We start from the raw sequence: 24,823 nt of genomic DNA, 5'->3' as shown, positions 1-24,823 counted from the left end.
AGACAGAGAGGGCACAGGTGGGGGAGGAGCAGAGAGGAGGGGGGAGAGAGAATCCCAAGCAGCTTCCACACCATCAGCACAGAGCCTGATGCGGGGCTCGATCCCACGAACCGGGAGATCACGACCTGAGCCGAAACCAAGAGTCGGGAGCTTCACTGTCTGAGACACCCGGGTGCCCCTCGATGGGGTTTTTAGGGGGTTTTGTTTGCTCGCTGCTCTATGTGTGAGGGAGGGACTCTGAGAGACAGACCCATGGCCCCGACAGCACGTGCTGGCTGTGCCCTGTCCCACGAACGTCCACTGTCGTCCTGACAAGTGCTCTTGGCCCTTCAGACAGACCATAAACCTCCATCCTGGCAAAAATACCCACAGCGTTAGGAAAAGGGAGACCAGCCTAGCTCGTCTGCCAGGGTGAGCACAGCACGCCTTTCTCTCTGATTTCGAGAAATAAATACCCTCTGCAGAAAGCCCGCTACCCTTCGAGATCCGAACACAATGTAAACTCCGAGGCCACCTGAGCTTAAATGACAGCCCTGCCGTGGCTCTGGCAGGAGCACCTGCTGTCACGTGGCTCAGAGATTCTCTGAGGACCGGGGGTCCGGCGGGCTGCCCCTCCAGGGTCCCACCCTGCCACGTTCCCAAGGGCCCGCTAGCCCCACTTCCCTGCCGGCTAAGCGTCCTTAAAAACGAGAAGTCCCACCTGGGAGTTAAAACGTGAAACCAGCAGGTGGCTCAGGGGGAGGAAGCGGTGGACCCACTGGCCTTCGGCACGTGTATTTAGATCGTTGCAACCTTATGCGTCGTTTATACGGGAGTCTTCGGAAGGGATGAGGTTTTCACCCTGTGCTGCAAAGAACAGCTGTCTCGCAGGGTATTTGTCTTGTTTGCCGAGTAAATCCTGTCACTTTGAATTGCCCCCAGGGGTGCGACGCTGTAGCCCAGGCTGTGTGCTTCAGAAACCTCACTTTCCGGCGCCGCTGGGCCTCTGCTTCGCACCGGCTGGGGTGCAGAGGGCCAGCCGGAGGGAAGAGGCCCTGCCGCCCGCCCGCGGCTCGCTCCTCTCCCGCCTCCCCTCCTCCCTTCTCCTTGCTGGCCCGAGAGGACTCGAGCGTCAAGAAACGAAGACGTGAGGGGCGCCTGGGTGGCTCAGTCGCTTGAGCGTCCGACTCTGGATTTTGGCGCAGGTCACGGTCCCACTGAGATCGAGGAGCCTGCTTGAGATTCTCTAGCTGCTCTTCCCCTGCTCCTGTGCTTACGCTCGCTCTCAAAAATAAAAAAAAATTAAAAATTAAAAAAGAACTGAAAATGTGTTTTCATCTGGGGGTGTTTCCCCCAATTCTACTCGGCTTTTGCTTTAGGAGCAGGGAAGGAATCTTTGACAGGAATCCACGAATCCGGCGGCAGAAGACAGCTGATGTCTGGGGAATAAATCTTCCCCAAGATTTTGCTTGCGTGCGGCTGCTTGCCAGGCCCTTAGATCCTGCTGGAATCTGCCCGGAGCCCCTCCAGGGGCTCGTTGGCCGGCTCTGGCCTTGCCCGAGCCCACCTCGCGCCCCATCACCACGTGTCTGGGCAAACGGCTTGTCTGGAAGGCTTCACGCTTTGTGCAGGAGCCGCTTGGGCCTTAAGGAGTCTGTGACGGCAGAGAGCAGAGCACATCAGACACCTTCCCCGGCCACACGCCTGTCCCTGCGTGTCCTCGGAGAGGCTGGGGTCCACCCGCAGAGAGCAGCCTCCGGGGGAGACCCTCCCGGGGAGTTCCTTAGCTGGAGCTGGCAAGGGAACGGAGTACGGCCCAGCCTCGGGCCCTGGCCAGCAGGGGTAGACAGACATGTGAATCCGAGAGCAGGCACAGAGATACACACGTGCACACGTCCCGCTCCCTGTTCCTGCCACTGGTTGGTTTGTGACCCTCGGGAATTTGAAAGTAGTGCCCAGCCTGGCCCGCAAGGAGCACATGGGCCTCCTTATAGACTCTTAACTGAGAGTTACCCGCAGGCCCTTGCCAAGATGATTTTCTTGATGAGATTCTTCAAAAGTCACCAGGGAATGTGGAAAAAAATGTCAGAATCCGAATCCCCGGTTCCTTTTAGCACCTGCTACTGGGCTGAGGGCACGAACGAGGAGGAGGAACCGCTCCACGTTCCGGGCTCGGGTACCGGCCAATGGCCTCTGGCCAGCGCCTTCCACTCACATCCTGGGAACCCAGCCGGGCTGCGGACAGCGCAGAGGGGCGGCCCCATTAGCCAGAGCCTGCCTGAGGAGCCTCTGGAGTTTCCATGGAGTCCTTTCTGAATAGGGAGCGGGGTGCCCCGGAGCTCACCGTTAATTAAGCCCCAGAACAGCCTGGGATTCAAAGGAGAGGGTGCAATCTGTGCCAAGGCCCCCGGGGCTGCCATTCAGGCTCCCAGCCTGGCCGCTCGCTTCCTCGGCCCTCCCCTTCCCGGCCGGCGGCTCAGAAGGAATAAAAGCCCGGAAGGGGGGTGGCTGGGGTCGGGGCCCCGGCGCGGCCGCCCCTGCTGATGGTGGCCTCGTCCCCGCCCTCCGTCTAGGCCCAGTTCAGCGCCAAGGGCTCTCCCTCTTGGCAGCACTGGCGCGATGGCCCTACCCCCGTGTCTGGTCTCCTCCCTCACACGGTATTTCTCCTGCCCCCCCACCCAGCCTGTAACCAGGCCGGGCACCACCCCTGGTTGTCTGTCTGTTAGACGGGGGCATCCCCAGGGCTCCATCCCCAATGCCCACACTCCCCAAATACCGACACGGACGTCTGTACCTACGTGTCTCAGAGGCCTCAAGCTCAGCTTGGCCCGGCTTTCAGTGACCTTTGCCCCCTAACCTGCCCCCCGTCCAGCGATCCTGTCTCCATGGGCATCGTCACAAGCCACTCGGTTTTCCGAGCCAGAAGCCTGGGCCTGGGCCCATCTCTCTTCATCGTCCTCACCCCACAGTCAGCCACCAGGCCCGGGGCTACTGTGCAGAACCCCCAGCCAGCCGTCCCCCCGGACGTGCTGTGCACCCACGGGCAGACACACGCGGACAGACATGCACGTGCATGCACACACACGCACACACAAACATGCTCTCATAAGAACGCAGGCAAACGCACAAACGCACGCTCACGTGAAATACGTACTTGCACATACGAACACACACCCAAAGACACAAAAGCTCACGCACACGTACACGCACACCGTAAACTCAAGCCATGCTAAGCTATGTGGTTTCCACGGAGAAGACCCCAAAAAGGAAAACGTGTGACCAATGTGAAAATAGGGACTTCTGACAGGGGTGGATGGGATCGTCCAATCTCAGCTCCTCGGTAAGTGGTTCGTTAGTGGACCATACACACGTAATTAGGATCACGTATGCCGCTCGTGGGTTCCACGAGCTCCCACCGGCGTCTACACCACTCCGTGTGAGCCGCTTGACGCACTTCTCCAACGCACATCATCCTCACTTGTGCCCCAGCTGTTTGAGAGTCCTTGGCCGTGTCAAGATCCGAATGGGATATGCGGTCTTTGTTCCCGAGCGCCGAGGACTCACATGAACGTGCCGGTGTCCAGGGGTGCTGGCCTCTGCCCGGCCGCGGGTGTCCCTCTCCGCACGGCGTGGCCACGGCTGTGTGTGCGAAGTGATTTTCTGAAGGCCGGTTCACAGGGACCCCCCCCCCCCCGGTGTTCACGGTGGGAGGCTCTCCTCCTGCAGCGGTGCCCAAGCAGGAGTTACATCAGATAAAAGGAGGGATCCTTTCACGTGGCCGGGTCCGGCGGCCTCAGCTGCTGGTGTTCAAGCTGCTTTCGCACCAGGCTGTCGTCACCGAGAGCGCAGTGGGATGGGACACTCTGTGAGCACTGAGGTGGAGGGCAGAGTCCTCTCTCCCCTAGGGTGTGTCTGGGGGAAATCCTCCTCTTACACCGGAGCGGAGCTGTTCGTCCCCGCCGCCCCACCCGGGTCCTGCCCACCTCTGCCTCCCCGCCCGGCTCTCTGGCCACTCCCTTCACATCAAACACGTTGTTTTAAGAGACAGAAACGGTACAGCAGCCACACATCGTCCACAGACCTTCTCCCTAGAAATAGCCGCTGTTGGTACTCGGTAAATATCATGGGTGGGCGTCCTCGAGCTGCAGCGTAGGGCTGAGGCCGCTCTCAGGCTCATCCCGCATCTGACGCCGTTCCTCTGCCCAGAGCCACTTGGAGGTTTTCTGACTGTCCCCCAGCAGGGCACTCAGGGCTCCAGGAAAGTGCATCCTGTAGCTGTGGTGGGGGGGGAGGGGGACAGGTCTCAGGGCCCCCTGGAACATTCTGGAATATTTCTCTCACTGCCCCCTCCCCATTTACCCCCGTAGTGAGTTCTTTACAAATCGGGAGAGGCCCTGACAAAGTCTCTCAGAATTCTGTGGACTTCCTTCTTTGCTTCCGGAGGCCTGGGGTAGGGGTAAGCTCTGCGTGTATGCTTCCAGAATCTTCCGCCCTTTAGTTTGTGGCCAACGATTGCACCCCTGTCCTTATTTGGTTACTGCTGGTGGAATTTTGACTTCTCTCTCCTGTGTCTGACCTTCCCTCCCCCTGTTGGGTACTGAGAGGAGGCTCTCTGCTCCAGCCTCAGTCCCTGTCTTCACCCCACGGGTGTTTCTACAGCAGGTGACACTGCTGACCCCCTCCCCTTCCTCGGCTGCCCCGACACCCCACATCCCTGCTCTGCAGACCTCTGGGAAACCCTGTCCTCTGCTCCCACAAGCCCGCACACACCACAGCCTTCATCTTTCCTGCTGCGTGGATGACGGCACCTGTACCTCCCCGGCCACCCAGTCACCCCCTCCTTGGCGCCTTGGGGACGTCCCCAAGACATCCACCTCAGCTTGCCCAAAATGACGCTCACCAACCCCGCCCCCACTGGGATGGCCACTACAAAAACAAATCAAAGCCACAGGTGACAGGTGAGGACGTGGAGGGACGGGAGCCCGTGTGCACGGTCGGTGGGAACGTAAGGCGGTTTCGCTGCTCTGGAGAACGGTCTGGCGGCGCCTCAAGTAGGTAAACAGAACCACCACGGGATCCAGCAAAGAATTCAACCCAGGGACGCAAGGGACGAGGTGTGTGCACGCTCACATCCACAGCAGCAGCGCCCACAACGCAGAAGGCGGAAGGAGCCAGGTGTCTGTCGTCAGGTAAAGGAGTCACGGTCCACGCACACAGCGGGCTCCTCTCCAACCTGACACACGCTAGCACACGGGCGCCTCTGGAGGACATCGTGCTCACCGAAACGAGGCAGGGACGGGAACACAAACACGGCTGGGGGGCGGTGCCCCGGCTGGGAGGGGATGAGGGTTAGCGTGCGATGGGGAGAGAGTCTCCTGTGGGGAGATGGAATGTTCTGGAACTGGACGGCGGTGGTGGTGGCCGCACAACAGGGTGAATGTGCTCGATGTCCCCGAACTGGGCATTTGAAAATGGTTAAGATGATAAATTCTTTGTTATATATAGTCTACCCCAATTCAAAAATCTTTGTAAAAACGGGACACCTGGGTGGCTCGGTCAGTTCAGCGTCTGACTTCAGCTCAGGTCACGAACTTGTGGCTCATGAGTTCCAGCCCCGCATCGGGCTCTGGGAGGAGCCTGAAGCCTGCTTCAGATTCTGTGTCTCCCTCTCTCTCTGTTCCTCCCCCACTCATGCTCTCTCTCTTTCAAAAATAAATCAAGGGTAAAAAAAGTTTAAAAACATCTTTGTAAATAACACAAATCTCTCCTCCCATGCAGGCACACCCTTGGGGACCCCTCCTACACCCCACCGTCCACACACAGGCCAGAAGCCTGGAGGGGGTGCCCTCTGAGCCTCTCCCTCTCCCCTATCACCATCTCCAAAGTGTCAACAAAACCCCCTGAGGCTTTCACCTCCTAAAGATGGCCCACGTCTGTCCACTCCTCCCCATGTCCGTCCCTGCCCGTGACAGCTCAAGCCACCATCTCAGCCGGACCTGCGTGGCCTTGCCCCCTTGTCCCGTGGGCCCAGACTCGATTCGGCCAGGGGTACCTGCCGTCAGCCACGGCCAAGGTCAGGGGCAGCCAGGAACAAGCGGGAGATTCGCTGGGGAAGTGACTTTGCTCCGAGAGAGCCCTTGAGACGTCTACCCCGTGGGGAGGGGTGTCACAAGGTCCTGCAGGGCCTCCTTTGGCCCCTGGCATGATACCCTCACGGCACAGGATTCACCCTGTGTGGCACTCGGCCACTTCCACTGCCCTGTCACTCAACGCTGAGATCATTTGATGGCCGTGTGACTCCCCTGTCAGACTCCCTTGGTTCCAGACTGTGTTCGCAAGGCTCACTGCCGCTCCCAAGACCTAACACGGCATCTGGTGCACAGGAGGTGCTCAATAACTGTGCAGAACGAACACAAGAAGCGCTTAGCAACTCCTGGGCGAGGGGCTTCCCTACCTCCAGCAGAGCCCTTCCGGCGTGCGTCTGTCCCGCCGGACCGTGAGCCGCCTGCACAGAGCAGGCCATTCACCTGTACACCCTCGCAGCAGACATGGAAGGGGCCTAACGCATGCAGAGTGAAGTATTCCGCCACTTCCCACAAGACCTCGGAGGCGGCCTTGGCTCTCTCTTCTCACTGCCCTGTCCCCGCTAAGTCTCAGGAGAGTCCTCAGAACCTGAGACCTCCCTCCATCCTTCCATTCATTGGCTTTAGATCTGGCTGGAGACTGAGAACACCCAAAATATCAGTAACCCAAACACTTTCGAAGTTTCCAAAGCCCCCAGGGAGACAGGGCAGGTGAGAGATGGCGGCTGCATGATTTTCAAAGACCCACACTCTCCTCACTGCTTCACTCTCCCAAACACAAGGCTTCACGGCCCAAAAAGGCTGCTCGGGCTCCGGCCGTAACACAAACTCGAGCCACAGGAAGGAAGGAGGAAGGGGGTGTCCCCTCACTTGAGGACACTTCCACTGGTATTCCATTGGTCAGAAGGTGTTCACTAGCCTACCCAGCTGCCAAGGAGCTTGGGAAACGTTAGTCTATTCTCGGTGGTCATAGACGCAATAAAAACGGGAAGTTCCGTTGCTAAGGGGGGAAGAGAAGGACAGATCCAGGGGGGGCCAGCACTCATCCGTCCTGTTCCTCGTCTCCATCCCGGCTCTATGAATCCAACGTCAAGCACTGTGGCCCATCCTCCCCATGCTGCCCTGTGATCCTCGGTTAAAAACCAGGGTAAACACACACCTTCTCTCCCCAACAGACTCACTTGGATTCCTTCCATGCCCCAGCTTGGCACCCCCCCCCCCGCCTCTGGCCCTGACCCCTGCCCTCCCCTCTAGACGCACGCACACAGCCTGCCCAGAGCATGCCCTTCCCCCCATCCAGCTGACCGCCTTACACAAGCTGTTTCCCGCCAGCAGTGTCCCGTCCCCCAGGCCTGCCCGCCTGGCCCTGCTGAGACGCTCCCTGGGGTCAGCCCCTCCTTTCTCTGCGCTCTCACGAACTGAGTTCGTCCCGCCTGCTTTAGTATTTGCTGCACGTCTGCTGCGGGCCAGGCACTGAGAGAGGAAGGCACTGTGGACCTTCAAGGATCAAGGTTTATTTGATCTGTTTGCAAGTCTGTCGGCTAGGCTGGGCGCCACGCAGACTGGAGTAAACTCCTTCACCCACAAACACCCACCCGCCAGGGTGCCAGGACCCAGGCGGGCAGACCTCCCTACCAGGCTGGCGAGGGTCCAGGCGAGAGGCCCAGCAGCACAAAGTGCAGAGCGGGCAGTGGCCGGGGTCGGGGGGGGGGGGGGCGGGCAGGAACACGCGGCCCTCGCCTCCGGAGGAGGGAATGGCGGTCTTCCTGCCTAGGGAACCCTTGGCCCTCCCCCTGGAGCCAGAAGTGGTCCAGCGTGGCTGGGGCCGGCAGGCTGGGGCAGAAGCAGGGGCTGTGGCTGGGGCAGGGGGCAGGGAGGGGGGAACTGCACGTTCTGCGGAGGAGTTTGGCCCTCACCCCGGGAACCCTGGGAACCGTGGGAGCAGGGAAGGGCTGCTGGCAGCGGGATGCCAGGTCCAATTTGCCTTTCAGAAGGTGAAGGATCCCCGGCAGCTGGGAGGGCTGACGATGATTCAGGGGCTGGTGAGGAACTCTGTGAAGGCTGTCCCCCTCAGTGCCCACCAGATAAAGCCAGTCCCTCTTAGCCACCCCCAAAGACAGGAGAGGGCTGGGCATCCCACATGTGCCAGGCGGGGAGCGGCCTCAGACTGGGACACATTTCCAGCACATTCCCTCCTCACTGACCTCGGTGCATCCCCAGGGCCCTCACAGAGCAGAAAGAGAGGCCAGGTAGGGAGGCGAGCCCAGTGTGGCTGCCCACTCACCCACGACCCCCTGTCCGTGCCGCTGAGCAGCTGGGATATCTGGGGAGAAAAGGGTTCTTGGGCCCGCAGGCAACAAAATCCAGGCCGAGGGATCTAGCCAGACCATCCTGGCCGGTGACCCGGGGTGAACTGACCCTCAGTTTGGGAGTGACCGGAGCCATGTCTCTGGGTGACTGTCAGCACGTGGCCGGAGCAGGCCTGTGCCAGCCTGGGCAGCTCCTGGAGAGCATGATGACGTCTGTTCCAGAAACATGCACGGAGCACCCGTCAAGGGCCCAGCCACGATAATGCCATCATCTTGGCCTCAGTTCCAGAAGCCTCCACCTTGCTCCTGCCCCGACCCCTGCCTCCCTGAGCCTCCGGGAGAGATGAGGAGGACAGGGACAGTGGGGGGTTGGCACGGTCAGCGTCCTTCACACAGACGGGGGCAGGGAGGAGAAGCTCAGGCCATGAGCACAGCCCTCCCTGTCTGCCTCACGTTCCTGGCAGCCTGCTGGAGACATTTCCTTCCACCAGCCCTGTGGGGCTAACATTTCCTTCCAGGGCTTCCCAGAAGAGGCGGCCCACCCTGGGGAGGGAGACCCTGACTCCCTGGGCCCCACCCCGGCCAGGAAAACAGTGTGTGAGGGAATGAGAACTGTCTGACCCCACTTTGAACCTGGGCCCCTAGGACCCCCACGTGGGGATGCAGTGGCTGGCCTCTACTCAGGCAAAGCACAGTCGGAGTGGCTGGGGGGTGAGTGACAGGCCCCCAAAGGCACTTGGGCACATCACGTGGGGAAACAGCTTACGGTGAGGGAAGGAAGATGGGTTTCAGCTGTGAACATCCCCTTTCTAGCGTAACCCTGGCACCCGCCCAGGGAGGGAAGCAAGATCGTCCTCCGTTTGCAGACGGGGAGACTGAGGCTTGGAAGGCTGCCCAGCTGAAGGGTCTCAGCTCTTGGAAGGGGAACGGTGTCACCAGACAGCCCAAGCCTGGGAGCAGCTGGCAGGGCTCAGGAGGGGGCAGGGAGAGCCTGCCTCTCCCACTGCCCCCCGCGAGAGGCCGTGATCCCTCCCCACACTTGCTGGCCTGCTTCCGAAGGTCCGAGGTCCGAGAAAGGAGCCTTCTCTCCCCAAGCACAGGGACAGTGTGATTGACAGTCCATCCTTCCAACAGCTGCCCGGCCAGCCTTTGTCACCAGCTTGAAGCCAGAGACCAAGCCAGAGTCCCCTTCCCGCTGCTCCTGGAGACAGAGGTGAGGTTCCCGAGCTGTGGGGAGGAACCCTCTCAGACCCTCTCATCCCAGCTGCTCACATCCATTTCCTCCTCTGCGCCTGCCAGGGAGGAGGGGACTGCACAGGACTTTAAGAATCTCTTCCCCTTTTGGAAGTCCGCTCAATCTTGACTGACGTAGCCCCGGCCCGTGTCCACACTCCCCTGTGTCCGTGCCTTGTTCAGTCCTGCCCATTGTCTCTGTGCTTGGCCATGACTGGCTTTGGCCAATGGGACCCATTATTAAATGGGACACGAGCAGGCAAGTGTTCACGCTTCAGGGCTTAAAAGCTCTCCTTCCCACCGGGGAAGAAGCCGACCCAACTCAGCTGAGTGTGGCCCCGGCTCAGCACCAAGCACCAGCCATCTGAGACCGTCCAGATGGCCCAGTGGGTCTGCCGTGTGACCGCAGGTACATGTACAACCCTGCCAGCCACCAAAGGACCACCCAGCTGAGCCCACGCTGCTCAGCCCCGGAGCCACAAACAGATACGGCATAGGTGGTCTTAAGCCACTGAGTTTTGGGGGAGGTTAACTATTCAGCAACAAATGCATCACCCGTTGGTCTTTTAAAAATACGTTATTTGGGGGGTTGCACGGCAGAGAGAATCAAACCAGAAATTTTGAGAGACAGGGGTTTACACCTTGCATCTATACCTAACCCTCTGGGCCTTTTTTCCTCCTGACGCGGGGATGGCGGTCATCTGTCTCGTGTGGGGATTAGCAAGACCCAAGTGTGAAAGGGGAGTCGGCATCGGCCCCGAGACAGTCTCACGCCTCACCTCACCAGTTGCAAGGTGGGAGAGTTCTGCAAACCACGCGGAGATTCCAAAACCGGCTAGGAGAACTCACGGGAGTCACGAAAGCAGATACGTCACAGGAGACGGAGGCCCGGGGTGGGGATGGGGGTGGTCCACGGGGAAAGTTTCTGTTGCGCTCAGGACGCGTGGCCCTCCGGCACTGACGTGTGACAAAATGCACAGAGTGTTGCCAAGCAGGGGCACCCACCCCAGCTCCGGTGCCCAGAGTTTTTTTGGGTTCCACGACGTAGGCTTGATTGATTGGTCGGTCCATTGCCGACATGGTTACCAGGTGGACTGATGCGGTGTGGTCCAAAGCCCCCATCCTAAATCACGTGGCTGGACTTTCTGATGTGACTGGTCCCCGCACTAAACAAAGACACGTCTATCGGACACGATGCAGATCTCCCTGAAGCCGAAGGCAAAGGCTGGACCTCAATTTCGGCCAGGATGACTTGTTCACCACACAGTGGCCCCGTGGTGCCTGCCACGAGGGCGACACTGTCTCCAGCTCCCTGGCTCGGGACTCAGGGCGAGCGGCTTCATCTTCCGGGTTTTAGATTCCTTGTCTGTGAAATGAAGGAGCCACAGTTCTCTCGTGGCCTGCGAAGATCGGCCGTCTGGCTCAGGTCGGGTGTGTTCGTGCTAACACTTGTGCTTGTGCACAGTCTCTTCCCTGCCACGAGGAGAGCTACCGGACACAGCTTCCCGCTTTCTGATGTGCCGGGGTTGTGACACGGAGCCTCAGTTTTCCCAGCTGTAAAATGGGGAAGCAGGGCTTGGCGGGCATAAAGCCCCCGTAGGTGACACGACTTTCCCAAGGGCTCGTAGTTGGCGGGAGAAGCCTGGCATGAGCCCTGGGTCCCGCGACACTCTCTCTGCACAACGCTCGCCAGGTGACACATCGCTGGGCAGACGGGCAGGGCTGAGGGGCCCCGCCCTGGGAGAAGACTGTCTGTGATTGCTTTCCAGGCTCCTCTCATATGAGCCCTGGGGCCCGGACACCAGCCCTGTCAGTGCCGCGTGTCAGGCAAGAAGTAAGGAGGCTCTGAGCGAGACGAGGCTTGCAGGCTGGGACTTGGGGCGGGATCCCCGGCTGCCACGGCCCATCCCTGCTGACTTATTGGTTCCAGGGGCTCTCTGGACAGGCAAGGCTGCCAGCGAGGTGGTTCCAGACAAGCGAGGGGTGCTCACGTCGTCAGTCTGGCTGGGTCAGTGTTTGGCTCGGCCTGTGGCCCTCTCGGGGAGCACGCTGGATGGCATCTCTCCCAGCCTCCGAGCCACACGGCCAACGCCACCGGGCCCACCTGAAAGCAGAGCTCCTGAGGCTTTCCCGTGGCCAGGACCCACGAGCCAGGTGTCTGTGGGGAGTGGCCGGTGGGCTGGCGGCACAGCACACATCACAGCTGGGAAACCCGGCCTCTGGCTTTCTCTTCTCCCTGCCAGTTGTCGTGAGTGCTCTCTCCGTGGAAAACGGGAACCTCTTTGGAAGGGGTCCAAACGCAGGGGATGCCATTGTTCTGGCTTCCGCCCCAGCATCTGGGAGGCTGGCCCTGCCTGGCCTTTCTCCTGGCGCCCACAGGTCTTGGGACGGCCTTTCAGGAGCCTCAACCCAGCCACCTTCCTGGCCTGGGACACAGATCCTGGGAAGTTCCTGGCCTGGCTTGCCCTCCCACTCCGTTCCAGATGCTTCCAAGCAGGTTTCTTGTCCTTGTCCTCCACTCACAAACTGTACTTCACCGGAAGGAAGGAAAGAAGGAAGGAAGGGAGGGAGGGAGGGAGGGTGGAGGGAGGATTGTAATCCTATTTTGTGTGTGTGCGTGTGTTTGTGTGTGTGGTAAGATACACGTAACTATTCTGAGCGTTTTTAAGCGAACGATTCAGAGGCATTTGGTACACTCACCATGTTGTGCGACCATCACCTCTATCATTTCCGAAATATTTCCACCACCCTGAGCAGAAACCCCAGACCCATTCATCAGTCACTCCCCATTCTTCCTCCTACCCCGCCCCCAACCCCAGCCCCTGGCAACCACTAATCCACTTTCTGTTCCGATGGGTTTTACTTACTGTGGGTCTAATAAACGGTAGCACATGAGATGTGGCCCTTTGTGTCTGGCTCCCGTCACTCGGTGTCACGTTTTCGACGTCCATCCACGTGGCAGCGTGAGCCGGTGCTGCGTTCCTTCCCGCGGCTGGCTAACGCCCCTGGCGTGGCCGTGCCACCTGTCGTTCAGCCACGGAAGGACCCTCGGGCGGTTCCCGCCCCCTGGCTGTCGGTGCGACTGCGTCCTGTCATCTCATAGACTTCTCACCGTGAGAGGCTGAGGCTCACAGAGCATCGGAGACCGCGTGCAAAACCCGACTCAGAAACACAGGATAGAAAAAAAACCCGGCCTTCGAGGCGGAGGAGTCGTGGGTAAGCCCGACAATGGCTTCCACGCACACAGCGTGAACGGAGCGCGCCCGGCGCGGGGGGCGGAGCGTGAACGGAGCGTGCCCGGCGTAGGGGCGGAGCGTGGAGCAGGGGCGGAGCGTGGACGGAGCGCGCACAGAAGATGGACTCACGCTGCGCTTTCCACGCGTGGCCTCCACCACGCAACCTCCCCAGGTCGTGGGGCTGGTTTTAGCCCCATTTCACATACAGGAAACCGAGGCCCATATGTCTGCCGTCTGACTGTGTGGATTAGGAACAAGTGTCCTCATTTCTGAGCCTTGAAGCACCCCCTCCCACCCCCTCTGTGTTGTGGGCACCTGGTGGGGCGGGTTGCTCCGGGGGCTCTGGCTCAGGGCTGCCCAGCTGGGGACCGCCAGGCTGTCCTTCCTGCCTTCACAGAACGGCTGTGCGGAGGCCTTCTGGGTTCCCGGCTCTGGGTCCTCCCGGATAGAGGGGCTCGGATGCCCCAGCTGCTTATCACCACCCGGGGCTGCTTCCCTAGCTGGCAGAGGACTAGCGGTTTCCGCATCTGCTGCCTCGTCCTGAGTCACCGCTGAGTCACTGGAGTGTGTTCCTGGGCGCCCCGGTCAGGGGCCAGCACAGCCAACTGAGTCCTCTTTTCTTGGACCACTAGTGCCCTATTTCAGGCCATTCGGTCTGTGGCCAACAGTACAAGGCTGAATCTTGGCTCCCTGGTTCTGTGGTGATTCCCATGCCTCCAGAGCAATGGTGAGAGCTGGGCCTCAGTTTCTGCATCTGTAGAGTGGGGCCAGAGTCTGGCCACAGTCATTCAGGACAGGAAAAACCACCATAGGTCCAGCCAGTGCCACCAGTCACCCAGAGGGTGGGGTGGGGACAGGGCTTCCTTGTGCCCCTCCCCCTCTACCCAGTGTTCTCCCTTTACCCCTTGCCTTTCTAGGGACTGGGCAGCAGGAACCCCAGTTTACGTATCAGGGACAGGAGCAAGTGTCAGACTCCGGAGCCCCTGGAGCCTTCCTGCGCACCCTCCCCCCCAGGCCGCAAGAAAGTGTTGTCTCCTGGATGCCCTTCAGTACCAGGGGGATTTTCTCTCCAATACCCAGTCCCCCAGGAGCAGTAAGTTTGGGGCTCTGGCAGTGCTTTTCCAGGACCGTATGTTATGGGTCCCTCCTTTTCTACACCCTGGGCCCCTTTAGTATTCTTTCTCCAGGGACGGCCCCCCACCACCTTAGGAAAAGGTTTCACAGATCACACTGTGTTGCAAGCATTAATCAGTGATGACCTCCCTTGCCGTTGCGTGCCAATCAGAGGCAGAGAACGCCTGCCCAGCAGAAGCCCTCAACGGCCCGACGTATGGGTTGCTTGCGGCTGCTGTAACACAGCACCACAAACCCGACAGCCTGAACAACAGGCGGTTACCATCTCTCAGTTCTGGAAATCCAAGTCTCAGCTCAAGCGGTCCGCAGGGTCGATCCCTTCTGAGGCTCTGAGGGAGACTCTAATCCACCCCTCTCTCCCGGCTGCTGGTGGCTCTGGTGACCCTCAGGTTCCTTGGCTGTAGACACATCACCTCCATCTCTGCATCCGTCTTCATTATGTTGTTTTCCCCTGTGTCTGTCTCCTAGTCGACGTGTCCAAATTCTCTCTTCTTATGAAGGTACACTGTCATTGGATTGGGGCCCCTCCATAATCTAGGATGACTTCCTCTCCACCTGATCACATTTGCAGTGACCCTGTTTCCAGATAAAATCATACAAGCACCAGGAGTTAGAACACGGACATATCTTTTGGGGGGGGGGGGACACAAGTCAACTCAGTACAGCTGAGTTGTCATTTTATGTTTGAGTCAGGCTTTCTGGCCTTATCGGAGGAAAATGCACAATATTTCGAGGCTTCTGGAAACCTGGAAAAGAGCTGATAGTCCCCATGCATCCACATGGGACCCTGGTGGGCCTGCCACCCCGGTGCCGGGGCATGGGAGTCAGGGGGAAGCAGGGCATCTGTGACTGTGTGTCCCACTGCCAGTGACAGGAACCAGAAAACTATGCCCTTTAGGGATGGAGAATGTGACCTCTCTCTTCCTGCCCCACCATTATTCTCCAACTGGGTGGTATGTAAATTATCCCAAAGGTGGAAACCACAGTTTCGAAAAGGCCTCTCCTGTGCCCACAGGCCTTTGCAGGAGGCTGAGTGAGCCACCCAGCCTTATTACAAGAAAACAGACGAGTCAGGGCAATCAGGTGAACAGATGGACAGGCCTCTAGGGAAGCCACTGCCCAGAGCTGTCCCTGTCCACAAAAGCCCAGCCCAGTCTGCCAGAAGGGGCCTGTCTGCCCACAGAGCATAGCAGACGGCAGAATCCCAGGCGTAGGAACCTCTCTCTCAGAACGCAAGGAGTCCAGAAATAACGCCCCAGGGTGCTGACAAGCCGGAGCCAAGAGGATGCACCTTGTGCCCTAGGGTGCAGAGAGGGGCGAGTCTGCCATGCACTCACAGCATTTCCAGCCTCCTCTGTTCTTGGGGTTCCCACCTCCACTTTAACACAGCATGATAATGCCTATTAGGAAATGTGGCTAGGAGACTCCAAAGTCCACGCTGGGCCCTCCCTGGCAGTTGCCTTAATTTCCAGGCTCAAGGAGGCCAGGACAGAGCACTGTCTTTGTCATAAAAGACACAAGCTTCCCCAAAGGAGTGGCCAGGCAGGGACCGGATCTACCTGCCCATCCCCTCACAAGCACATACTGGGTCGCACTTTGCTGTCCTGAGCACTTTACATTCACTGTACTTCCCTTTCACGGACGAGGACACTGATGAACAGAGAGGGTGAGTAACTTGTCCAAGATCACACAGCTGTGGGTGACCACGCCAGGCTCTGAGTCCACATCATCTTCATTTGACAGACAAGACTCGGGCTGCGTGCAGGGGAGGCCAGCCCAGCTCCTCCAGGCCGAACGCCACAGAAGCTCAAGGAACGTGCAACGGTCGAACCCACGAGCGAGCGCCCGGGGGAAGGGCGGCCAGACGTGTGGACGTGAGGACACGGTTTTGGCCCCCGCCACGACCCGCTGGTGGAGACACCACCGCCCGGCGCCCTTCGGCGCGGGAAGGGGGCCCTGCTGGGCGGAGCCTCGTCCCGCGTGCCAATGGCGGCGCGGGGGCGGGGCCGGCGGGCGGGAGCGCGCGGATGGGCGGGGCCAGAGGGCCAAGGACGGCGGACGGGCGGGTGGGGGCGGGGCCGGCGAGCTACGGACCAATGGCGGCAGGGGGCGGGGCCGGCTACCGGGGCGGGGGCGGCGGGCTGTGGGCCAATGGCGGCGCGGGGGCGGGGCGTCGGGCCGCGGGCGGGGGGCGCGCGGAGGCGGCGGCGGCGGCGGCGGCGGCGAACAAAGAGGCGGCGGGCGCGGGCGGCCGAGCAGAGCCGAGCGCAGCCGAGCCGGGCCGAGCCGGGCCGGGCCGGGCCCAGGAGCGAGCGGGCGATGCGGGCGGCCGGGCGGGGGTTGGCCGGCCCCTGAACCCCGCGCCCCCCGGGCCAACGAGGGAGCCCCGCGGCGGCGCGCCCGAGGCAGCCGGCCCGCCATGGCCGGGGTCAGCTACGCGGCGCCCTGGTGGGTGAACCTCCTACACCGGCTGCCCCACTTCGACCTGAGCTGGGAGACCACCAGCAGCCAGTTCCGGCCCGAGGATACCGACTACCAGCAGGTGACGCGGCCCCCCTGGGTCGAGGGTCAGGGCCCTGGGTCACGGCCCCTCCATGCCGAGGGTCACGGTCCCGTCCTTTCGAAGATCTGAAGATTCTCGAACCGCCCATCGAGGGTCTGGCTGGGGGCGGGGGGTGTCTCCCTCCCCGAGGGTCGCTGCCCCCGTCCTCCTCGAGGGTCACGGCCTCCACCTTCTCGTGAGTCACAGCCCCTTTCTTCTCTAGGGTCTCCCCTCTGCGTCCTGGGGGCTCCCCTCCTTGAGCGTCTAAAGACCCCCATCCTGCATGGAGGGTCCGCGGCCCTCCTGCAGATTCTAGCTTTCTCCCCTGGTGTCGCTTAGGCCCACCTTTTTAGGGTCATGTGGAGCCTTCACGCGTTTCTCCCTGGAGCCCCCTCTGCCAGCTGTCAGCTCCAACCCAGGCCCTTGTCCATCTCCTGGGGCAGCCCTGAACTGTGGCCCTGCAGGGCCCCCTACCCAGAGGATCCCAAGCCCATACCTGAGAGCACTGGGTCCAGCCAGGAGGGGGGGATTCCTGGCCCCCTCACCCCCAGCTGGGGAATCCCACTCACTGCCAAGATTTTGGTAGGTGAGTGAGCTGGGCGGATGCCAGCCCTCTCTGGCCGGCAGTGACTCCCTGCTGGGTGGCCAGGCTGTGGGATGCACACAGTGCGGTGTGTGCTGTGGTGACACCTGGACTGCCTGGGGACCCGGCTGCCCCTGAGGGAGGGAGGCCTGGCCACAGACACTCAAGGTGGGCCTCAGTCTGGGAGGCTGGAAAGGGGCTGAGCCCTGGGCAGAATGGGGGGCAGTGGAGGTCTGCAGCCTTCTCCCCAAGGGATCAGGCTCTCCCAGTAGAACCCTAGTCCTGGGGTCATGCCAAGCCCAAGCACCACCCCCAGCACTGGTCCACTGTCATTTGAGTGCAGGGCAGGGGACTGGGCTGTGGGCATTTCCTTCCTGCCTGGGGATCCGGATTCCAGAAGCCCCATGACCCGGATGCCTGGTCACCCGGAACTCCTCTGGGGTTCTCTCCAGTGGTCATTGCAGAGCCCCGGGTGGAGTGGAACAGCGTTCCTTGTCAAGATGGCCTGGGAGTCCGGTATTCCGTGGACATTATCGCACCTGGCCTGTGTAGAACTGTCTCCTGGGGGCACCCTCAGCTAGAGGATGAGACCGGGAGCAGAGAGCGAGGGCACCGCGGGCATCTCAGCTCTGCGGGGGAGCCCACCACTCCCGGCCTCAGTGGTCACCTTGGGTCTGCTGATCTGCTTCTAAGCAGATTAGGAAGGGGGCCGGGGATTGGCCCAGGCATGCCCAGAGACAGCAAGGTTTTTATAAAACTCAACGCCCACGTTTAGAAGCCCAGCCGTGGGGTGCCGACCGGTGTGGGAGCAGCACCCTTCTCTGCTCCCCAGGGGCTTCCACGTGTCACGGCTCCGTCACATCAGGCCCCTGGCTGTCCCCGGCCAGGAACTGTGCTTTACTTTAGGAAGTTCTCTGCCAGTGATCGGTTCTGAAGCTCCGGGACTGCCCCTGGGGCGCCTGGGGCATCTGGACCCGCACAGAGCTTGCCTGCAGGCTGCACCTGCCATCCCACCACCCTCGGTTGGACTGGCTGTGGCCCCTCGCCCCCTGGGGCTCTCGGGACACATCGTGGGGTGTGAGTGGGGGCCCGACGTCTGCAGCCTGTGGAGGTCTCCAGAGTGGGGGCCGGCCCCCCTGGCTCAGCCCGACCTCCTGCAGGGCCCTGTGCCCCTGCGGGTGTGTGCCCCCAGCTTCTGTGAGCACTGCCCCCTCCTCCGCTGTGGGAGGGCTCTGACTCACTCTCCTGCCTCCTCTCTGCGGAGCAGAATTAGCCACTGAATAATTCACGGCGTGGAAACCAGCCTGTCTCCATCCCCTGCCACCTCCGCTCCTGGCTGGGGGCTAGTAGAATGAGCCAGACCCGGACATGCGTCCTGCCCCTGCCCTCCCGGGGTTGGTGCTTTTGGGTGAACACTTGACCTCTCTGATCCTTCAGTGCCACATCCCGAAATCCGGGCTGGCGCACTTCTGTGGGGCTACAGTGGGGGATGCGGAGGCCCCATGCTTTTGCTTCGTGCTCGGTGGCATCAGACAGAGCTCCCTTCCTGGGTGGCTGGGCCGTGGGTCAGCGTGGACCCTGTGGCCTAGGGCCCCTTCCTGCCTCCCCTGGCTTAGTATTCCTGGCTGTGGAGGGGGCAGCTAGCGGGCGGGGGTCCCCTCGTCCTCTTGCCCCAGGCGCCCCCTCTTGGCCGGCTTCTGCCTGAGCTGCGGCGTCTGGCGATGCCCCCACCCCCATGTGGCCTGGGCCCAGCGTGGGAGGAGGGCTTCTGCCTCCTGGACTGTCCAGGGGACGAGTGGGGCCTGGGTCGGGGGAGTAGGGGACGTGTATGGTGTGAGGAGACCAGGCTTTGTCCTTTGCCGTTTCCGGCCCCCGCCTGCCACTGCCGGGTGCCCTGGTGAAACCCGCTGGAAACCCCCATGGCCCGGCCCTGTTTTGGGGCACTGTGCAGGGCTGTCCGTCACTGGTCCTTTCTCTCACAGACCGGGAAATGAGGACGATTGCCTCCCTTGTACAGATTAGCAAACCGAGGCTCAGAGAGGGAAGTGGCTCAGGGTCACATGATGACGAGGTGGTAGGAGCCAGAGTCAGCCTCCTGGGCCCCCCTCTGCTGGCCCCCTGCGGGGGTCAGGAGCAGATGCGGGGCTCTTCCGAGGGCTCCCAGAGCCCTGGCCGGCCCTCCTTGGGGCTTTGGAGCCCCTGCAGGAGCAGGGCTGGCATTTCTCTTGGGGCGGAAGGTCTCGGGTTTCCGTGTTCCCGAGGCCACCATTCGAGGGGAGGGGCTCCCCGGCCATTGATGCATCTCTTGGGGGCCCGGGCTGGTTGCCGGATGGACAGATCATAGGGAGGGTGCCAGTGGGGTCTGTGGATGGACGGGGACTGGAAGGAGGCAGAGAAGCTTTTGGAGTTTGCTCTGTGCTACTCCACCCCCCACCTGCCTGCCAGGAGGGGCTGCTGGTCCGACTCCCCTGGGGCTGGGCCCAGAGTTCCCCACACAAGGGGCAGCTGGATGGGTGGGGACTGTCATCTTAGGGGAGCTGCCCGGAGGATCGCAGGCCCAGAGAAAGGAGGAGACTCTGGGGGTCGCACTGCTGAGCTGGTGGGCTGGGCCCAATGTCTGGGGGCCCGATGTGCTCTGAGGTGATGGTAGGGCCTGCCCTGGCTTCGGGCAGGGGTCCCACAGCCTTTTCAGGCTGGAGAATAGGGGCCTGGGCCCCAGCTCTGTTGCCTCCTATCTGTGTGACCTTGGGGGGGATCATCTCCCTCTCTGGGCTGCCCCTTGGGGAGTGTGCCCCGTCCATCCCTACCCACCCTAATGACTCCCCTGCCAAGCCTTTTCACACCCCCGTGTCCGGAGGCCGAGGCCAAATTCACTCTCTTTGTTCATTATCTCTGCCAGTTCAGGGCGGCTGGAAGCTGTGAGGTGTCAGGACAGGGCCTGCAGGAGCGCAGCGGTCAGGGAAGTCTTCCTGGAAGAGGTGCTTCCCGGCCTGCCACGAAGGGCGCCAGCCAGGCTGCGAACGCCCGGAGGGCTGGGACTTGCCTGGAACCTGGCATTGAGCGGGCACACTGGCTTCTCTTCCGGTCAGATGGTAGCATTTGCCTCAGGCTTGCGCAGCCTGTGAGGCTGTTTCTCGTTAGAACCCTGAGTGCTGGATGGTTCATTCGAGACCCTAAAGATAGGACAGAGGTAGCCATGCACCGACCTTGGCAGAGACGGTTCCTGGCCGCTGGAATGGCACGTGCAAAGGCCCTGAGACAGAAGCCCGAGCCTCAGCCCAAAATAAGGGAGTCCTTCTGGTCTGAACGTGCTGCCTCTGTGCTCGGAGATGTGTGAACCCTGACTGGGTGGCCCCTTAGAGGGCGCTTGAGGTCTAGGTTGTATGACTGTCAGGGCCCAGGGGTCTCCTAGCTAAGACCGTAGCGCCTTGGCTAAAAGCTATGACTCAAGAAAGGTCTGCCGAGTACCTGACTGCAGGCTGGTGTTGGCCGAGCCCCCGGGTCTTGTGGGTGGGGTGGCCCTGTTGTCATCTTCCTTCCATCACTGATCAGCAGGTTAAAACCTGGGGTGATCGCCTGGCTTCTCATCTACAAAAATAATAGATGTTGGCGGAACATTTGGAAAATAGGAAAAAGCATGAAGAAAAAACCAAAAAGCGCCTCTGGCTGGATTTCACCCCCGCACGCAGACCCGTGGGGTGCGCATCACTCGCAACCAGAATCACGCCGCACGCCCTTATTGTCACCGACTTCTGGACAATGTTGTTGGCCCTGGGTTCTTGATGTGTGGCCAGCGTCCCATGGTAACAGTCGGGATGCTGGGGTGCAAGTGACAGAAACGTACCGAACGTGACAAAGCTCGCTGAGGAGTGGGCGGGAGCTTCTAGAGTACCCCCTGCACGGACAGAGCCGATGAGCTGGATTTGGGGGACGCAGTGGTGGGTGAACAGGGAAGTGCCTGCTGGGACAGATCGACCGGCTCTTTCCTTTCCGACGGGGGGCAGGGTGAAGCCTCTGGTTGCCTCGGCCGTGAGGTCTACACTGCGGCGGTCATGGGGGTGGTTCATGGGAAACCTGGCACATCCCCTGCTTGGCGTTGGTGTGAGGTCTCTGTCACCAGGCCCCATTGTTCTGCCTTTCGGCAGCCCCTGGTTTTCAAGGGTCTGTGGATGTGGTGATGAGCCGTGTCCCCGACACTCTACTCCTCTGCCCAGAGGATATGCAGGAAGGGACATCGGCCGTTCCGGCCCTGGCCAGGGGGTCTTGGTCAGGCTCTGGGCGGGGTGTGCTGTGGCTCTCACCCCAGGCCACAGCCGCTGTACCAGAGAGGCTCATAAACATTTCCCCGGGCGGCCACACAGTGGCCCTCGGGGGTGGGCATTGTCACTGCTCTAGAAGCAGAACTGAGGCCACTGGCCGGCCAGCATCGGTGGGCTGGAAACGTGGGCAGGCTCCTGCTCCAGCGCGGTACTCCCCTCCGGTGGACACAGTCCCCGTGCAGAGGCTCCCTGGTCCCCTAGCGGGGCCTGGTTCAGGGAAGCTCAGCGGGTGTGGGGACCGGGTCCTCTCCCCCCGCCACGGGCAGTTCTGCTTTGGCTGCACAGGAGGAACGGAATCTGCAGCCCAGGGACCGGGTCACAGATATGGGAAGTGGCCCCCTGTGGCCCCACAGGAATTGGGGCATGTGACGGGGCTGGTGGTGGGTGTGGCAGGACCTGGCTGTGCCTGTGCCTGCCTCCTGGGGTCTGCCCTCAGCTTGGCGCCGGGCCAGGACACACACATGGCTCTCCCATGGCTCTGAGGGATTCCTCGCGCTCTTGGGGAGGATCTGATGGGCGCCGTTGCCCAGAACAGGGGGCTGCTTTCCAGAGGGTACCCCTGAGCTGGGGTCCCTGCCCGAGGTGGGACGGCACGTGCCCAGAATGGGGTCTGCTGCCTGTCCAGCAGGACCCCTGGGGGCCACACAGCAGACGTGCTGAGGCAGCAAGGATGCTTCGGGCCGTGGAGGGGGCTGTGAGGGCTCTGGCGGGCCTCGGTCAAGGCCAGGCCTCCAGGCCAATAGGAGGCGCAGGATGGGGGCTGCAGAGGAGGGGCCTGGGTGTGGGGTGTGCCCGCAGAACCGGGCGGAGGACCCAGGCTGTGGCCGGGTGGGCTGTGGGAGAGGGGCTGTGCGGGTCCCCTCTGGAGCCTCCCTGTCCCCTGCCCCCTGCCCGAGGCCTGGGTCGGGCTCACGCACACCCACCGGCCTGCACGTGTGGTCCTCCCGCGGGTCTCAGTCGGCGTGCTGCTTCTGCTCACCAGAGGAGCCTGGCTGAGGCCTGGGTCCCCACAGGAGGGGCGGGTGGGCTACGAGACGTAGGGGTCTCAGAGAGGGCTCTGTTTTGTACCACAGGCACCCACTGTGGTCGGGCCTCTCCTGTATTGGCTGAGGGCGTGGGGCGAGGCCGGCCTGCCCAAAGCCTGAGCGACCGCTTCCTTCTCGCTCTGAGGAGGGTCCCGGCCTGGGGTGCCGCCCGCTCCGGCCGCGTGCACTCCAGCTGGGCTCCCGACTGTCGTGAGGGCCGCCGCAGAAGTCGTGGTGTCTCGTCCAGCCCGGCCCTGGAGGCTGGTTAGGCTGCCCTCCCCGGGCCACATCCCCCCTTGAGTCCTGGGACAGGGCTCCGGCTGGCCCGACGATGTGACCGGGCCCGTCGGCTGGCTCCTGGCTGCATCCGAGGCCTGCGGCCTGGGTCCCTAGGGGTGGCCAGCGGAGGGGTGTGTGCGGTCAAGCCTGGGGAAGAGCGGAGGGCTGTTCTGAGCGCCGTGCTGGGAAATGCGTTAGGGCACTGGGGCCGGATAGACACCCTCGCCGCGGGAAGGGCAGCTCCTGTGCCGTGTCCTCCGGGGTCCGTTCCCTCCGCGAGCGGGTGTGGCGTGGGCAGCAGGACAGCGGGCTGGCCCCCAGACCCGGAGGGCGGCGGGGCGGGGGCTGCCTTGGGGGGTGAGCCACCAGAGCTCGTCCCGGGGCCTTGAGCCCAAGTCCAGCCTCGCCAGGCCTCCATCCCGGTGGTTCCTGGAGGGCAAGGGCGAGTAGGGTGCACACGCCGTGAGGGCATCAGCCTGCAGCCGGTGTGTGTCCATGTGCGGCCTGGTGCTCTGGGTCTCAGACCTCCGGTGGGAGGACTTGGACAGACAGCCGGGCCCCTCCTGGGCTCCTGCTCGGCCGGCCGCTGGCTGTGCTTTCTCCAGGATGGCCACGAGCTCACCGTCATGGAATTCGTGAAACCCAAGCCCAGCTCGGTGGAAAATCTGTTTTTAATTTCTGGTCGGCATGTGGGAGCCGCAGCCAAGTGTGTTAGAGGGGTGGGGGGCTGTGGGCCGAACAGCCAGCCAGGCGCCCAACCCTGCTCCGTGGCCAGGGCCCTCGGCACCCGCTCAGCCCGGCCCGGCGGGTGAGGGGGCCTTTTCTGGAGCTTTCCTCAGGAGGCCCGTGTGGGCTCAGACCCCCGCTTCCTCTGTACTTAAGTGTGTGGGGGCTCCAGCATCCCTTCTGGCCTCAGGCCCCCGGCCTGGAAGGTGGGTGCCACCCCTTTCCCAGGTGGTCTGGGGACCCGCGAGGCCCAGTGTGAGGCCGGGTGGTTGCCGAGGCCAAGAGCCAGCCCCAGGGGAGCGGGCAGCGCCGTGTGGCGTGAGCCCTTCCCAGTGAGGGGCCCCGGGCACAGGAGCTGCGACAGCAGCCCAGCCCTCAGTCCAGGCCCAGGGATCTGGCCGAGACGCGTGTGGGTTCCCAGATGGTGCTTTGGGGGTTGGGATCCCGCCAGCCTCCTGGAAGACCCGACCTGGTCTCTTCCTGTGGAGAAAGGCCCTCGGCAGTTCTGGGGCTGGGGTGGGACTTCCCCATTGGGAAGCGGTGGAGGGTCCTGCCTGCCCCCACCCCACCCTCCAGAGCCCCTCGGGACACGGGTGTGCAGCCTGGACCTCGTGCCGGGCCTTCGCCCGGGCCGTCCCTCTCTGGGAGCGTGCCCTCCTCCCACGGTGCCCTGCTGGTGCCCTCTGACACCTGTCGTCACACCCCCCAGTCTTCCGAGGCTCCGGGTGTGCGCTGCTGGGGTCCCAGAGACGCGTGCCCCGTGGCCCCCGTGTCAGGCCTGGTGCTGATGTGCCTCCGTCTCGGGCTGGCCCTGGGCCGAGGGGCCCTTTGTGTAGTGACTCGGGCCTCCCCGCTCCAGTGAGGCAGGTGTGACCACTGCAAGGATGGTGGGGCGCAGGGCAGGGAGGGCCCAGGCCCCTGGAGGAATTTGGACTCGCCTTCTGTTTGGAGCCTCGCCCTTGAAAGCTGGTGGAGCTGCCTCGAAGGGAGGGCTGGTGCAGGGAGGGGTGAGGACGAGCTGAAGGGACAGGCCTGCCAGCCATGGCCTTGTCCAGGGACGCCCACCTCCGCGGACCGTGGGCCTCACGCCACGGGCAGTGGCGGGACCTCAGTTACGGCAGCTGGGCCTGGGGGCCTGGCCCCGCACCTCCTGCCGTGTGACCGGGCGGAAGTCCCCGATGCCCCGAGAATAGCGGCGTCGGCCCTGGACGTCTGGCCCCACGTCCTCCTCGCCTGTGAGCGCCGGAGCCTGGGTGTCCGTGACTTCTGCCAGGAGGCTGGCCCGGGGGGTGTGCCGCTGTGGCCTTTGGGGCTGGGGTTGGGGTGGGCAGCTTTGGAGCCCCCGTGAGGGACTCCAGCGGGGCAGGGGCTCCCC

General features: G+C 62.2%; 1 protein-coding gene and 1 long non-coding RNA gene across 26 annotated transcripts in view; one reads left to right on the top strand and one right to left on the bottom strand.

The window, feature by feature from the left end:
* The window catches only part of LOC124519106 (uncharacterized), a 46,418-nt gene extending 30,519 nt beyond the window's left edge, over nt 1-15,899 (bottom strand). For 24 of the 25 annotated variants that reach the window (XR_006964022.1, XR_006964025.1, XR_006964013.1 and 21 more), the window contains exon 1: nt 12,472-15,899. This is a non-coding gene — a long non-coding RNA (uncharacterized LOC124519106). Of the gene's footprint in view, nt 1-700; nt 1,167-12,471 lie in introns of those variants that run through there. The other variant, XR_006964023.1, reaches the window with a different exon arrangement.
* A 425-nt stretch (nt 15,900-16,324) lies between these two features.
* Nucleotides 16,325-24,823, top strand: part of TTYH3 (tweety family member 3) — a 33,164-nt gene continuing 24,665 nt past the window's right edge. The window contains 1 exon segment of the mRNA XM_047089210.1: nt 16,325-16,516. Within this exon segment, the coding sequence (XP_046945166.1) occupies nt 16,394-16,516 (123 nt within the window). The 5' untranslated portion in view covers nt 16,325-16,393.

This window comes from Lynx rufus, unplaced genomic scaffold, assembly GCF_022079265.1.
Source record: "Lynx rufus isolate CCGP_SWC_20201006 ecotype Redwood Valley unplaced genomic scaffold, mLynRuf1.p SCAF_27, whole genome shotgun sequence".
Lineage (NCBI taxonomy): Eukaryota > Metazoa > Chordata > Mammalia > Carnivora > Felidae > Lynx > Lynx rufus.
The sequence above is the reverse complement of the archived record's forward strand: the minus strand, read 5'-3'. Positions and strand labels throughout refer to the sequence as shown.